Source organism: Perca flavescens, chromosome 9 (genome assembly GCF_004354835.1).
Source record: "Perca flavescens isolate YP-PL-M2 chromosome 9, PFLA_1.0, whole genome shotgun sequence".
Classification (NCBI taxonomy): Eukaryota; Metazoa; Chordata; class Actinopteri; order Perciformes; family Percidae; genus Perca; species Perca flavescens.
The window spans coordinates 27,001,744-27,019,697 of record NC_041339.1 but is presented as its reverse complement, the minus strand read 5'-3'; the positions used below and the strand labels follow the sequence as shown (position 1 = coordinate 27,019,697).

The 17,954-nt window shown below is 37.7% G+C and overlaps 1 protein-coding gene across 3 annotated transcripts in view; it reads right to left on the bottom strand.

Annotated features, from left to right (window-relative positions):
- Nucleotides 1–17,954, bottom strand: part of pde4ba (phosphodiesterase 4B, cAMP-specific a) — a 202,403-nt gene that overhangs the window by 58,741 nt on the left and 125,708 nt on the right. For all 3 annotated transcript variants that reach the window (XM_028588407.1, XM_028588408.1, XM_028588409.1), the window contains 4 exons: nt 5,810–6,004; nt 3,797–3,833; nt 3,397–3,467; nt 412–464 (listed from right to left, as the gene is read on the bottom strand). In XM_028588407.1, the coding sequence (XP_028444208.1) occupies nt 412–464; nt 3,397–3,467; nt 3,797–3,833; nt 5,810–6,004 (356 nt within the window). The remainder of the gene's footprint in view (nt 1–411; nt 465–3,396; nt 3,468–3,796; nt 3,834–5,809; nt 6,005–17,954) is intronic.

The window sequence follows — 17,954 nt, the reverse complement described above, 5'->3', positions numbered from 1 at the left end:
GGAGGTTTGATGTTATCTTTGAGTGAGCTGCTTTAAAAGATCATACTGTGTGTGTGTGTGTGTGTGTGTGTGTGTGTGTGTGTGTGTGTGTGTGTGTGCATATGTGTTTGTACCAGTTCAATTATGTTTGAACATGGTTAATGAGCTTGATGACAAAATAGTCTGGACTACAAGAAGAGCTGAAGACAGATGGCGAGAAAAAGTGAAAGTCCTCACGTACGCGAGTTCATGAGCAAAGGACACACGGAGGAGAGAGGCAGAGAGAGAGGAGGAGGAGAGAATAATGAGAACAAGGAAAAATTATGGCAGAAGAATGTTCAAGCCAGATATATACCAGATAAAAAAGGCGCGTTCTTCTCGCAGCGTTACAGAAGTCAGACACGTAGCAGAATATTCCTCTGAGCCTCTTACCTGGGAGACAAACTCTGGTGATTGGAGGCTGAGTGGTTGCTGCAGGCGACCTCCTGAAAGAAGGAAAGATGACAGAACGTTAGAAAGATGTTGTAAAAACAATGCACAATATATTCTTAATCTTTAAATTGTTTACACAAATAATGGATCACATTTTCTCACTAAATAGGTCAGACATTCGGTTTAAAGTAACAATTCCACATTTTGGTAAATGCGCTTTTTTTTGCCAAGACTTAGATGCGAAGATCGATATTGCGTTAATGTCTGTACTGTAAATATGAAGCTTCAGCCAGCTAGTTAGCTTAGCAAAAATACTGGAAAAATGGGTGCCTGGCTCTGTCCAAAAGGTCAATAAAATACCAGCTCAATGCTAAAGCTCATAACTTAACATTCAAATGTATTAAACAAACATGATATAATGTATTAATTAGTGAGCTTTAGGGGAGGCAGCTTTTTGTTTTTACCTTAGGACAGAGCAGGGCTAGCTGCTAAGCTAAGCATCTGCTGGCTGTAGCTTTAGATTGAATGTACAGAGATGAGACATTTTCTCATCTAACTCTAGGTAGGAAAGTGAATAAGCTTATTTCTTTGTTTGCTCAGGGGATTAACATGGGGTACTCCCCACCCACACAACATAAAAGGGTTCATAAATGGGGTCATGTTAAACTCAAGTTGAAACAGTTCTTGAAGAGATGATCAGACCTGTAATTATGGGTCATAAGGTGTTTTGTTTTATGGTATCTTTATTGTATTTAGCCTTGTGGTAGTTTAGGGGAAGGCACATTAGTTATTTCATAGTCCGATGTTCCAGTCAAATATGTCATGGCGGTAGTCGGGGCAGTTCTGATAAACGTTTCATCCTCGTTTCATCTGTATTCACGGAGCTCAGCTTCCTCGCTGCTTTTAGCCATGTAGCTGAAGTGAAAAGGTGACATCTTGAAGGAACAAAAGACAATGCAGTCTTGTGCAGGATCTCTGTGTGGGTGTGTGGGACAGAGTGACAGCTGGAGAGTGGGCAGCTGACAGTGTTTTGATACATTTACATTCATCAGGGACTCATCATCATCATCATCTGTCTGATCTTCTGTGTGAAATTAGGTCAATATATGTGTGCATTAACATGTTGCTCCATGCCTGTATACTTGTGTGTGTGTGTGCGTGCGTGTGTGTGTGTCTTTCTTTAAGTCTCCCCCCTTGTCTATGTGTGGGTGTCGGAGCTGAATGTAGGTCAGACAAGCTTCAGGTATTCAATGCAGCAAACTGAGTGTTAACAAATCCGGTGGAAGAGTGAGTAGAGTGCTCTTTGCATCTAACTGCACTGAGACACACACACACACACACACACAGACACACAGACACACACACACAAACACAACGAATAAAGGGAAAAGTGCCCTACATGCATATTTCCAGTGTATTTGCATCTGCAGTCTCCTCAACTGGGAGCTGTGATGCTGGAGGTGAATGCTGCTGCAGTGTTAAAGAATTGCTAAAATAGATTTGTCCATTGATTGGTCAGTTCATCGACAGAAAATGAATCAGCAACTCTTTTGATAATCGAATAATTGATTAAAGGTAATTCATTTCATTCAAGCAAAAATACCAAACACTTTTTGCTGCTTTTCTCTGTTTTATATTATTTTAAACTGAATATCTTTGGGTTTTAAATAGCTGATTGCACAAAGCAAGCAATATGAAGGCGTCATATTTGGCTTTAGGAAACTGTAATGGCCATTTTACGTAAAACGTTCATAAAACGTGTACTTACTTACACTTTGCAAACCACTAACAAACATGTTAGAAAGTGATTTTTATACTTATATTTTTAACTCATGTTATAAAAAAATAGATATATACAGACACTGAAGTGCACTTGTTTGAGAAAGTACAGAAAAAAACTTGCTTTATAACTAGTATACCAACCATGTTGTGCATAAAATTTTGTTTAAAATGTTCCTGTTACTTTTTGAAGCTACATAATATGCTGACTACTGAATATATGCCTTCAATCACACACTTTTACTTTAGTTTTCTTTCCAGATACAATATATGAAGAGCAAACCATGTAGTACGTAGTACTAGTATCAGTGCTTTCTGTGAGACATGAGTCTGTATCATGACAAACGTTTGTTGTGAGACAAAAATATGATACGCTGCCCACTGAAGCAGTGCGGAATAAATGCAGAGGGGACAAAAAATACTTCAATGCATACCAATGAGGCATTCCATCTGTGTGATTAGTTGTGAGGGTATTTTTGTGTTTGTGCTTCACGACAACAGAGCAATTCCTTAAAGAGCATTTTAATTGACTAATGATGATAGAAGGAAACTATTCTTTAATTTCGCAAGGGACAAAGGAGGAATGATAGATCTAAAATTAGAATTCCACTTACCCTAAAATGTTTAAAAGCCCACTGATGGAAATCTTGTGTGTGTGTGTGTGTGTGTGTGTGTGTGTGTGTGTGTGTGTGTGTGTGTGTGTGTGTGTGTGTGTGTGTGTGCGCAGCTCAACTGTGAGTGCTGGGAGCAGCTGTGGTGTCAGACGTCACACCTCAGTCTGTTTAAAGCTCAATACCCCCACCTTGTGGTGAGATAATGCCAATGAAGTCTGGGTGCATGTGCTGACTAAATGAGTGATCAGCTTTTGACTTTAGTGGTGAATTTAAAAGCTGTGAAGAGGTTAAATTTTATGTATTTTCATTTCCACAAGATTTACTGCACACAGTTTAAGAGCCATTTTTATTTTCATTGTGCACTCTGCCACAGGGGACTCGAATAAATTAATCCCAAGAGGGTCTGTGTGGACTTCAACTTGATTTACAACTCTTTAAAGAGCCCCATAATGGCTTATAATAAAATATAAAGATCATTTTTTTTTATCTCAGGTGGCTCCTATTTTCCTCATGTTGCCAGAGTCAAAACAGGAAAAAAAAGTCATGAACATTTTTTTTTTTCATTTGCTGGTCTCAATTCATTAGCACTTACTTGCTGGAGGCACACTGGACATTGGTCAGTACAGTGAAGTTATTCCTCACACTTCGAAGGCTTGCCAGAACCTAGAAAGGCAGAGAAATAGTTATTAGGATCCTTTGTACCATATTTATTTCAAATCCTGTAATTTTTTCTTAACCCTGCAGCTGCATTTTTGTTTTGTTTCTGCTTGGTTGCAGCGCAGAAGGCAATAAATCTTAAATCATATAGAGCTAATCATTATTAAATGATACATTTAAACATTACACGCTTATTTGAACTTTGGACACTGATATTGTTTAATTTGCTTAATCAGTGTTGGCAACTCTACTCTTAACAGCCCTCGCTGCTAAATAAGATTTAGTTTTAATTTAATATCAGACTCATTTTGGATTACAGACAGTAAGATATTTACCTGAGCAAAAGGCGTTACTATCAGGTCATCACCATGTCTGCAAACACAAACACACAGAGAGAGAGGTGGTAAGAAACATTCTCAAATACGGTAAACACCAAATACTAGGTTTTTCTGTTAAGCATAAAGCTTAGTGCTTTCTGTCAGCATGGTCATGGTGGTTAAAAGCAAAGATGTTAAGTAAGAACAATAAGCAAGGAGTACCATGACCCAGCCAGCCTCATTACTATAATTATCTGAAAGAGGGAGAGGAGTATGGGGGGATGGTCATGGGTCAAAATCAGGAGTCTTCTGTTCCGATGGGAAGTAACCTTGTAAGGCACTTAGGTCTCAGGCTGACCTATTTTTGTAAGCTGAGACAAAGCAAAATACTGAATTACTCTTCTGTAGGGTTCACATCATTGTCATGTTATGTAACATCTTAAGTCATGTAGAAGACTCCTTAAACCCATCAGATATTCCAGTGGGAGGTGGAGAAGCAGCACAACCTCGACTTAAGCCAGCTGCACATCCAGTGACGTAGTTTAAATGGTAAATAAAACAGCATGGGAACTGTGGCTGCAGTCAGCAAAAATCTATTCATTCTGTAAAAATGACTACTTTGTATCCAAGCTGTACACAACTTGAGTTCATTTGAATTAGGGTGGGTGATAATTCAGTATTATTGCCTGCAACCTTTGAATTTTCTGTCTTGCAGCCAGATGAAAACACAGAACACACAGACGTGATCATCAAACACAATAAAATACATTAATTACATATTAGAAATACTTCAAACATATGCTAAAACCCAACACACATTTTCAGCAATGTACATCGGTGACGGCATAACATAAAGCCAATTAGAGTGATTTGTATCGTAACTTTATGGTCATGTCATGTTTCTGAGTTACAGAGCGGTTACAAATGAATGATTCCAGGCAAATGTTAATGAGAAACTTAGTTTCAAGTGAATAAACATGTGAAGGGTTTTGTCTAATATAATGCAAAACAGTGGAAAAGGTTTTCCTGTTGGACATCATTTTTGTTCATTTTACTTGCAATTTTGCCTAAATCCTAAATACCATGATAGACATTGATGTAAGAACATATTCTTGTTAATATTGTGATGTTAGCACAACTCATATCACTCAGCCATAGTTTTAATTTACTTCTCAATCAATCACTTCATTTACTTCACTGCAGACTAAGACCACAGTCTAGCAAAATAGTTAAAAGATAAAACATTGTCGTACAAAAGAAGATCCAGCTTATCATTTCTATATATATCATTTCTGTCATCCTTAAAATCATCTGTAAAATGACGTCAACGATATTAAAGCTTCTCCACATAAGAAGAATTCAAGGAATACAAATTTTCCATTCTCGTTTTATGTAGGCTAACTCTTATTTCACCGTGATTCACAAAGTCCTAGATGCAAAAAACTCAGTTCTGGTACAATGTGTTATCCATAAACATTGTCATTACTTTTTTGTCCTGCACCAGCAACTACATGGATGTGCACTACATCTTCTTTTTCTAATGACATCTAACAGTAACATGGGTGAATAACTGAGTGAATAAAATATTGCATACATCTGAAAAGAAGAGTTAGCTGTTTTTACTACTCTGCCTGCACCTAATATTTATATACGTATTTCACTATACACTCATTGTTGTCTTACTGTTCAGCCACCATAATTCAGATGAGAGAAGATTTGAGATGATAAAAGAAACCACATTATTATATTATTATTATATGACTCAGCTGATTATCCACACACACACAGCAATAATAGTAATATCTCAAGCTACATAAAGGCTGTCCTACCTTACTGGTTAGATTGTTTGGGCTGTATGCAGCCTTAAATGATTTACTCACAGACACTACTCAGAGCGATGAAAAAGTAGAGATGTTTCCTAGAGATGTGTATATGCCCCCTTCTACTATGTATCTCTCTGTGACTCTAGCATGTACATACTAGTGCTATGTGTGCCATGCTGTGCGTATTTGCGTGAGTTTTTATATTTACAGTTCAGAGGTGATGGAGGAGTTTCGTGACATAGACTTGGGTGACAGATCATAGTCGCTGTCAGAGCGGTAGAGGAAGGACTCTCGCCGCTGGTTATGACCGGGGAAGTTAGTGTGTAGGACCAGACCAGAGCCGGGGGAGGCCTGGGGGTCCAGAGGACTGCAGCTGGCGGACGGGCCATTCTCCACATCGAAACTGAAAACAGATAAATATACAGTTTTTAAGATGTTCATTTTTCCATTGCAGATGTTTTTTCAGTGCTGTGAAGCGTAGAGCAATAAAGCAGAGCTGAAGATGTAACATTCAAATCAACCTAGTGTAGGTTTTCTGGTAGCATTAGCCTCAAACATAACTAATATCTTATGAACTCTCTGCTCTGAGCTAGAGGAAATACCCTGATAAGTAAACTAAACTTTGAGATTGCCATGAAACACTCCTTTTCTGACCTTCAACTAATCTTAAAAACAACATCAAGTCTTCCGGACTCTCTCTTTTTCTGATAACGTTTTGTTTGCGCTCTGTGGACTTGATAAGGTTTTAATGGTCGAGCATGACGAAAATGGGACGACCAATTCTTTCACATGAGCACAATCAACACCTTAAGAGATAAGCTGCAGTCACACACTCTCACATAATTATGTACAGTGGACACACACATACATGAATGGACTTGACATGACCGGCAAAAAAGGGCAGACTGGCATGCTAGAGTGCACAGTGTTTATTCAGTAATGGAAATTAGTGAGTCTGAGGCTCCTATTCAAGAGAATGTGGAGGAATGTGTAAAAAAGGAGGTGGAACTCTTTAATACATCATCAAAGAAGAGGAGAGGAGGAAACATCACTTGAAGGACATTTTAGTATGGCTGTGTGGTGCATCTTTCCAGAGATCAAACAAACTGTGCATGTGAGATATGTCTTTTGTATGACATTTTTCACTGTAGTTTTCAGTTTGTGTGGTTTTCTTTTATCACTTTGGTCTGCCTTGATGGCCATCACTTGCCCTTCAGTATAGTAAACATGCACCATCAAGGTGCTGGTTACAACAAACTTAAAGTCCACCAGCTTCATTTTGATATTTGACCTTTACTGTGAAGAATTATGTATGCAGAGTTTGACACTAAAAAAACATGTATCTGCAGAAGGAGAAAAGTTTATCTGTGCTCACCTTAAATCTGAGTTTAAAACAAGATTTTGGGACATCACAACTAGTTTGAAAGCCACTTATGTTAATATATAAAACTTACACAAGTATAACAAATTAAAGGTTCCAGCACACATACACTAAGACTTTCTTTAAAAACAATAATTGCATATTTATAGATTCTGGATTTTGGATTAGCCTAATTCAAAGCATAGTATGTTTTATATTAATCATGTCTGGTAGGGGATCTTTAAACAAGTGGAAAAATACAAATAATTGTTGAAATCTCTGAAAGATTTATTCTTAAAGTGTTTTTCCGACAAAATATCCAGTGTCTGTTGAAAGGTCACAAATATTTTTTGCAGCTGAGTCTTCGGTTATATTGTGTGTTTTTCTTGGATCACTGCTCCTACCCAGCTCCTCATCTGTTTATTATAATGAAAGTTGGGATAGAAAACACAGCAGCAGACGCAGCAGGCCTGCATTTTAGTGTGACATGGTTAAATAATGTTTATGTTATGGATTACTATGTGGACTCTACAGAAAACTTCCCAAATGGATCAGTAATAATACAAAGGCAAAAAAAAGAGTGGTGCCGTCAAATATAGAAACGTGAGAATTTTTAATATGCTAAATATGTGTAGAGTTACAGGCACTCAATGACATGGGGAACACAGAAAAGGTTTGGATCAAATGCTTGACTGGTCTGCCCTTAGGTCAATCCACTGGCTTTGTGTGTTGTGATCACGTGTGGGGGATAAGACTAATTCTGGAGCCAGTGAAGGCAAGTCTCGTCATCCACAACACACAAATCAGATCTAACGGTCTGACATTTTTTCCTTGTGTTCTATAATAGCTAGAGAGCTTCACATTAACTGTGTAGATAAAGATGATAAACAGTACGAAAGAAATTCAAAAGGATAACATTTTTACAGGCCTCCTAGACAAGAAAAGGCATTTCATTAACAAAGCTTAGCATCAACAAAGATAGTCTGCTCATTTGTAGATCTTTTGACCCCATGCAGCGGCAAGAGACTGGTAAAATAAATGATGAATATATAACAAAGTTTACAAGTGCAGTACTGGAGTCAATGTACTGCATTACTTTCCACCGCTGCACATCGCGTGTTTTTAGCTACCTGAGCTGTGAGGCAGGCTGGAGCATTGTCATATGCCCCATGTTATTCATGTGTTGTTCTACTGCTAGACAACCACATCAGCTCTGAGCAAACAATGAGCCGAGTCACATCCTCACGTGTGTCATGTGAGACGGTAACAGTCGGGGTACAAGTGTTAGGATTGTGATTTATGCGGTTACGAGAAGCCAAACAGGATAAAACAATAAGTGGATTGCCCTATCAAAGCTCCCCATCAACAGAGAGGGCTCATGACTATTGTGGTATGTAAGAAATAACACAGGAGATGACCCAGTGTAAGAATGAGAATAGTTTCATGCCAAGGCATTACTACATGAAGTCCATTAGGCTTGTAATTGTAATAACTCCATTATGCTTATAACTGTACGCTGGTCACTTAACAAGGACATTAATAAATGAAGAATAAAACATATACTTGTAGTTTGATATTCTGGAATTTGATTTATAAAGGTGGTGTGATGGTTGACTGTTGGATGACTGCATTGATGCACAGATATTAGGGCTGAAACTATAATGATCAATTTATCATCAACTTACTGGTTAATTATTTGATCCATAAAATATCAGAAAAGTGAAAAATGTCAATTAAAATTTCCAAGAGACAAAGGTAAGGTCTTCAAACAACTTGTCCAAAAACAAAATACATTTTAACTACAGACGTTCATGTTTCTATAAATATATATTTTAATTTAATTTTGAGTGCCATTTTTGCTTGAAAAATTACTAAAATGATTACTAAAATTGTTTCTGCTGGTTGATTGATTAACTGATTTAGCACTCACAAGTATTAAAGTATACAAGTATAGCAGTGGTTCCAAAGTGAGTGCCATACCACCCTGGGGTGCCTTGAAGATGGACCAAGGGTCCTGTAAGATTTATGTCAATTTTTCTATGATTGTACATTTTTTATGATGTTTAATGGAGAGGGAAAAAACAAGGCGACATTTATATTACCAAACTGAAGAAAACATTTAAATAACTATAAGTATGCAGTTTTTTGAAGCAATGGAGGGGATGTCTTGGGGGGAAAAGTTTGGAAACACTTTTACTATACTACTGTATTCTGGTATCAGTATAGTATAGAATAATCTTGATTAACACATGCACTTAACTTACTCACAGTAATAACCAATCCATCAGTTGACATTTAGACAAAGCAGCTGTCTCGAAAGTGCACTTCAAACACCAACATTTGAGGATTTTAGACAGACTTACGACTCTCTTGTGAATGTCTGGGTGACTGATGCCAATATCTGTGTCTGGTTTGTTCCCCAGGTAGCACCCGACTATAAAACTCCCATCAGGCCATTGGAAAACTGATATAAATATGTTTAACTATTTGAACTTGGAAGTTCATTCTTGACCTTTGAAAACATTATATGTAACAAAATAATCTAAAGTCAAAGGTCCACTTACTAGCTTTTCTGAACTGCATCTCTTTATACAGCTTTATTTAGCTTTATTTACTGAGTGAAGACTGTTAGACTCGGTTGCAAGCTCCAAAAAGCTACTAAGTAGACCTCTGAGCTTTAATAAAAAATTGGCCATAAAAAAATATTTTATGGCCATGGTTTACCCTGGTCTATTTAACAGGACAAAGAAGAGATATCCAAGAATTTAGCCTTCAAAATACAACACAAAGACAGACCTTGGGAACAAAGACCCTTTTCTATGAAATGGGGGTGTCCTGGTGGTTTTGTGGATTAGTGCATTTGTCCGGGAAACCATTCTCACTCATACCACTCTCCCATTCTTTCTCTTTGAAGTTCATGCACAGAACAACATGAAAACCAGCACTTGGATCTTGCACGTACTTTATATCTTAACATACACAATTAGAAAATTCAAGTTCTTGCTCAGTCAACCAGAAGCATGCCATCTGTTCAGAGACAGGATGAGAACAAGGACTGCTGGGAGATCAAGATAACCCGAGGCCAAATGCGTTATTGTGAGCTTCCTAGGTAGAAGGGAAATGATCAGTCATACTAGCATGAAAAGGATCAAAGCGTCAAAGGATTTAATGACGCACAGTTGTGTTTATAGGTCTTTACAGGATGGCATGTCATCTGTACTTCTTCCAAAAAACTACTTGGGACATTGATTCCTTAAGGATCGACATTTTACAATTAATCATGGTCATTATGGTATTGCATAAGCTGAGTCAGTTACATTTTTGGTGTTATTTTTACTAAAACAATCAGGAAGCGCTCCCTCTGACCCTAAAATAATTTGCTAGGATGACACTACATTCCTTTCCCATGATCCAGCTGCATATGTCTGACGGATGAGTAGACTGACTGAGTGATGGACTTGCCCAAACGACGATAGACTTTAAACTGACAGATAACTTGTGAAGTTCTCTCAATGTTCATTAGTTCATTTTCATGGATCCCATTAACTTCTACAGTAGCTACATTGGTTCAATCATCCATAAAAGTTAAATCCATGAAATTAAAGACAATGTCAAGGAAGATGAGTGTTTTCACTAATAGTCTGCCTTAGGTATATCTGTATTTGATTCTCTAATACTGTTTGGTAACTTATTCCTTTCTACAGAAGCCCTGTACACTGTCTCTTATGTACCTTACTTGATCTGGATTTTATTTCAGGTACAGTTAGAAAATCTCCATCTTTTCGGCTTGGACTATACAGAATCAGAAACTGTTTTATTGCCAAGTAGGTCTGTTTACAAGAAGTTTGTCTTGGTGATTTGGTGCATAATAATAAAGTGCAAAAGTCAAGAGACGATAAAATACAGTAGAAAAAAATGACACAATGGAAAATATGAAAAATGTAAGAAATATATTAACAACTATCTATTTTTAAAGTGGAAGAGCTGTACAGTTTTGTGCAGGAATGTGCACAATATTGATGTTAACTTACAAGCTCAAATTGGTGCATAATCGCTACATAAATCAGCAAACAAATCAAAATTCATGTAAAATACATCACTGATAACGAGAGACATAAACTTACTTTACACCTGTTAGTTAAATCCAAATTTGTCAAAGCAGACATTACAGGCCACATTCTCTGATGTAGACTAGCAACTGATCCATCAAGCATAAACTATATTTTCTTAGAAAGAGTCTTCATTTGAAATTTGGTAGAATTCAGGACTAGGCAGCAGCTACTGTGGTAAAATAGCCAAGAGTAACAAGAAACAGAGACTAAACTGAAAACATCAAGTGACAGAAAGGGAAGATAGCAAATGTGACAAATCTTTTATTGTGGGAAATGACTCCAGTTCCCAGCTCTAAGACAATGGTGCTGTTTCAGGTCACTGGCCAGTACTTTCAGTCTCATTTACTGGTAGACTAGGACAACTGAGACAACTCAGTATCCTGCATGTTGATTCATGTGACTGTAGGTGTGTGGGGAGTGTTTTGTTATTTATTATTTTACACCCTGTGGGATAGAGTATTTCTGAGATGGATTCTGGGGCATTGGGCATAATCTGATATGAAATAAAACAATATTAAAACGTACAATATGTAACTTTCTGCCGCTAGGGGTCTCTCAACCAAAAAAATGGACGGTAAAACTGGATTTTTGATGACGTTGGGAAGTTGCGTGGAATTATGGGAGTTTTTAGTGTTAAACACCTTCGCTGCCGGTTAGAATGCATCAGTTCACGGACGAGTTTACCCATTCAAGTGTATTCACGTTACGTTTATTCATGTTATTGTAATAAAATAGCTGCAGTTTCCCCAACATAATTACGTTTTTCTTGATTAGATTTTAATTTTTAGCTGACCAGTTAGCTAGTGAGCCAGGAAGCTAACAGTAGCCAGCAGCTAAAGCACAAAATATTTCACATATCAATGTCACCTTTTGGATGGTTTCAACACCGGGGCGGATGGGGTTTGTTGTAACGCTAGCTAGCTGCTAAACGAGGCTGAGAGACCAGGACAGTCGATGCCTGTTGTGCAGCAGCAGAACATCTCCCAGCTGACCGGAATTATCTCCCCTTCACTTTTCAGTAATCTTAACTTTTCGTTTTGGTGCTTTTGTCGAGTTAATTTAGCTAACCGTAAAGACAGCTAAACGCAAAGGGGGGAGAAATTCGGCAAGGACAAGATTTTTGGCACATACACCGGTAGCGCTACGGAGATGTAGCTAGCTACCGCTATGGATGGCCGCTGTTGTGACTCGGGGCTGGGTCTGACATAGTCTGTTTCCCGACGTTTAATTAAACTGCCGTTAGCGTCGTAAGCGCCAGGCACTGGAGATAAGTTCTGGCCGGGGGATGCTGTAATGAAAGTAGCTGGCTGATAGCTGACTGGGGGCTAACGGTAACTAGCTAGCTATATGTCCCGGGGCTTTTGTCAGTTGTCATCCCGACTGAGTCTCTTTGCGCCGGGGGAGTGAGGCAGACAGACCGGGGTAAATTAGCATTAGATTAATCGTCTATCTATACAGCTAACGCTAACGTTACTAGTGAAGTTATTTGTGGGTTAGCTCAGTCCTGTTAGCTGTGGTCGAAACAGTCATACTAAAAATAACTATTAGCGTGTTGAACGATGTTGTAACCTCATAATGTTACCCACAAAGCTTTAGCATCAACGGTAGCTAGCACCATTGTAGTAACGTCAAGCTGGTATCGATATTGAACTTTCAAAATAGATAAGGTCTCTGTTGTATTACTGTGATAAAAAGTGGGATGTAATTAATCACAAAATGATGCTGTATGGCAAAAAAAGCAGTATTGCGGTTACAAGTATTTTTTTTTTCTGTGAAATTGTATGATTTACAATTACTCCTGAACTTATCATCTTGGTGCCAGGGTTCTGACGGAAGTTAGAGTAACTGGAGAGTGAAAGGTTATATGACGCCACTGATGGGCGACTAAAGGAAACGTGCCGTGTCTGAAAATAAAATAATAGATTTCTCTGGGTTTGACGTTTGGTGGAAACATTTGGGATAGTGTAAGAACACAACTCATAAAAATATATAACATAGGTATGGTCATTTTTAGACATTTTAAAGCAGAAATGTATGGAGCTAGAACAGTCTCAATAAAGATAAATGCACACACAACATTCACATATGCACACACAGGATTCATACATGCACACACATGATTCATAAATAATAATAATAAAATTAAAAAAATATCTCCCTTGTTTTAGCCAATCACAAGAACGCACCCCACGTGACATACGTCACGATTTGGGAGGTGCCTATCCCTGAGCATATGTCAATGGGCCTGAGCCTATGGCCTGAGCCCGTCCACCATTTTGGCATACCTACACTATCGGTAACCAGGGGCAACTATAGACTGTATAGGGGGCAACACCATGGGGAAACAGTGTGACTGCTGCATTTCAAAACACTTGAAGAAATGGATGTGGAACTGTGAACTGAGCTGTTTAATTTGTTTTGTTGAGATGGAGAAATTGAATCAGCGTCAGTCTGCTTGCAGGAGGAGAATATTCTGTCGGCAACTTTGGCCGCAACTGCGAAGGTAGGTAATGTTATCGTTTTCTCTTATTTATCCCATGTCAATGAATTAAAAACGTTTCAAACGTTCATGTTTGTACTTTGTAGTTGTCATAACACTTACCGGTAAGGAGAATTGCATTAATTAATATAAATTACATTAAGCTTACAGTAGCTAACAGTTTACATTAGCTAACTTGTAATTTACTGCATGTATGTAACATTAGCTCATCCAGTAGCTTCTAGCTTTCAAACAAATGCAGTGCAAAATATGATCAGCAACTACAAGGTAAACGCTACCAGCTAATGCAGGTTGCCACAGGCAGTATGATATGCAGTAAACTGCAAGTGAGAAAGGTTTAATAGTACTGTAAACGCACAAGCTAAAATGCTACAACCAACATAACCAACATTTTAAGTGTGTTAAATGGTCAACAGTTGCCAGTTAAGACCATGATGAATAAACTACACAGTTACATGAAGTACCTTAATGTTACAGTATGCTTAAATATACTTGTGATATAATTCTAATCTTACCAGGACAGGTTGGATAACTACTGGACTAAACTAAAGCTTTCTCCTTATGTCTGCAGTCTGGAAGCAACCCCATCATCGGCAGCTGAGTCTGATCGTCGCTTCATGTTAAATATACTTGTGTACAGTATATGGTCATGTTTGAATAAATGTTATAATAAAGATACACGTTTCGTTAATGTCTTTTAAGAGCTTGTATACCTAACTAGTTATTAAAACAGGTAGCATCTGAGTATAATTATTCAGCTAGAAGTTTCCTGTCTCCAGGGCACAATTTGATGGAAAGATAGACATTGAAAAACTGTTTACATTTATGTATTTATTTATATATATATATATATATATATATATATATATATATATATATATATATATATATATATATATATATATGCCCAAAAACTTAAAGACGCAGACAAATCAGTTAATTTGATGCATTTATTGTTTGAATGGCAATCTCTAATATAGCAAATAATCTATTCAACATCTTTTGCTTTCCCTCTCCTCCTCATCTCTCCCTTCTGGTGATGCTAGTGCAGCCTCGGTTTGTTCCTTAGTCCCTGTTAAAAGACAGCAGCAAACACAAGACAAATGTTTACCGTTATGAATGCTCTTCACATGGGAAACTACTTACGGTATACATTTTAGGTTTCATTTAACGTTGCTAGTGAAGTAAACAAGGTGCAGCTTTACCTCCCATCCTGCAGCTACAACTGATAAACACACATTTCTAAATCACTGCTAACGTTACCCATATACAGTAACGGCTTATAAAAAAGAGATGAAAATGCCACCAGACATTAAACTTTACAAACACAAATGGCACAAAAGACAGCGACCCAGCTAACAGCCTTATGTTAAATGATTAGCATGTGTGTGTTCACTTATGCTCAGCTATCACTGTAGTTAGCTAGCAGGATAGGCAACAACGTTAACTAGGTGCACTTTATGGCTTTAAGAGCCGACAACATAAACACATTTTAAGAGAACTTACCCGAATTAATATGCAGAGAACACACTCTCATCGACTGGGAGATTAGGTCGAAAGTAAAGTCCTTTCTTCTAATTGCAGCCACCCGATAAATCCAACGTCTCTAGAATAAAGACCTCTGCAACCAACATAAACAATGAACATGAGCAGTTCAAAATGGAGGAAGGGGCGGGGCGCTGTGCCCTGACAACACCTCCTCATTCTCAATTGGCTTATAAGTAAACAATCCCCCACGTGGGGTGCGTTCTTGTGATTGGCTAAAACAAGGGAGATATGTGATTGGTTGCAGATCATTCCCTGTTTAAAAAAATGCATTTGTGAGTTGAGCCACGTCAGGGGAGTCTCAAAATTCACACACAAATGCTTCACAGCTCACAGACCGAAAGCAGGTTGTAAATCAAGATATATTCGTGTGTGCATCAGAATTACATTTCTGAATCTTGTCCTGTGCATTTCTGAAACTTGTGTGCATTTGTAAATTTTGTTTGCATTTTTGAATTGTGTGTGCATTTATGAATTTTGTGTGCATTTATGAATTGTGTATGCATTTGTGAATCTTCTGTGCTTTTTAAATTTTGTGTGTGTATTTGTGAATTTTGTGCGCATTTGTGTATCCTGTGTGTGTATTTATGAATCATGTGTGTGCATGTATGAATCCTGTGTGTGCATATGTGAATGTTGTGTGTGCATTTATCTTTATTGAGACTGTTCTAGCTCCATATAAATGTTACATATTGTACCTTTAAAGCTGCAACTGACAAGTATTTTACTATCAAGTAGCTGCAGATTATTAGCTTGGTTAGAAATCAGTTTGTCTGTACAATGTTAGAAAGAAGTGAAAAATGCCCTGCAAAAGTTTCCACAGACCAAGAAGACGTCTTCAAGTATAATGTTTTGTGTGACCAACAGTCCAAAAATCCAAAGCTTTTCATTATTATCATGTAGGACAAGGAAAATCATCAAATTGTCAAATTTAAGAAGTTGAAACCAGCAAATGTATCCCTTTTAATTAATCAAGATAGGTTTTAATTTCTGTTGATCACATAAAAATCATTGATCGACTAATCACTGCAGCTCTAGACAACATAGAACAAAAGTATATATTGTGTCTTTTGTGCGTCCAATTCAGATCTCTACCTAGTCAAATCTAAGGTCCTTGAGGTCGAGCGACTCCTCTCACATACTCACATTGTTTTTACATTGTCATCTGAAACCTTGGTTTTATAAAAATACCACCACAGAAGAAAACTGCGAAATATTACTGGACGGTAATTTTACCTCAGCAATCTTTATTTACAATGTTTAATATTATGATTCTTTTAAAAAACATGGGAAAAATAAATAAATGTATCACTGAAGAACAAATCAGATAATGTCAGACAAGTTTCAAAGTCGCGGTCCCAGAAGTTTGCATACATTTTGTGTTTGTTCTTCTAACAGACTGCAGAGATGTTGTCTCCTTTTCTATTTTAGCTTACTAAGTTGAGCATCAAGAAGGATTTATGATGCAGGACAATTCAATACTTCAGCAAAAGTAAAATATAGAAATCCCAGCGGACACAGATTTTGTGATTTGCAGGTCAAAAGACATTTAGATGTGTGTGTTAAAGCTATAGTGCGTAGTTTCTGTCTCCCCCATGAGGAATTCTAAGTAATGACAACGACACTGTGGGCGCGTCTACATGATACAAGCCTTCTGTTACCGCGCACCCCACCTCCCCTACTCCACGCAGTTGCTAGTAGCCAAGGAGGACACAAAGGATTAAAAAAACATGATTGACTCTTCAGAAGAGGTATTTATCTATACTCAAGTTTCTGCGCGTGAAAGTCACCGGATGATTTTCTGAACATAACCATACTGAGAAGTACACAGAGAGTTTTGTGGAGCTGAACGTTTTAATTAGCTTTGTATCAACTCATTTGGCAATGGCTTGAATGTAACGGACGTTCATTATTATAAAAAAGTTACGCACTAAAGATTTAAGAAGTGTCACGAATGCACACATTGAAATATATTAATTTAAAGGCTAAAAAAGTAACCAATAGGTCTGAAAAAATCATTCATGTTTCAAACTAATTTAGAAATAAACGAGACATGAAGATGTCTTTTGACCTGCAAATCATAAAATCAGTGTTAACTGGAATTTCTTTAGTTTACTTGACCTGTTCAATTGTCCTGCACCATAAATACCTCTCCATGTTAGCTGAGTAAGCTAAAATAAAAAAGAAGACTACAACTCTGCAGTCTGTTAAGAAGAAACAGACACTTGTGCTCGAAAAGAGGGAGCCACAAAGTGTTGCAGACAGGGAGAGAGACAGCATTCTTATACTTTGAAATAATCTCTTCCTTCCTGCGTGTTATGGTGAGAGGAAACCAGTGACCATTTGTCTGTCGGGTTGTGCAAACAGAGGTGTCATGGTAACACCTCCTGTTTGTCCTAGGGTTAAACATGGTTAAAATATACAGTAATTTCTTCACACACTTGGATTGGAGTTTGTTATTAAAGGAGTGATTATACTTCTGTTGACTGACTTGTGACTTGAAGAATCATAGATAAAACCATCTTTTCCACTACATCATTAGTAGAACGTCTTGTCAAAATGTTTTAGAGACAAACCGCACTGAATAAGAAACTGAGAGATGCCCGGGACAAGCAATGGATACTTAAAAAGACCTTTCTGTCTAACCTGCCAGCTTATTGAAATTTGCCAGAGCTCTGAAACGCCCCAAAAGGATGATTGAGCAATCCCATCAGACCAAGTGAAAATAGCAGCTGAAGTGTTGCACTCCATAAGATCGCAGTAAGATTTCCCTACATGAATCTGCAGCAGGAGTATCTAAAAATAGGTTAATAACCTGAGCTAGTCCAAACATGCA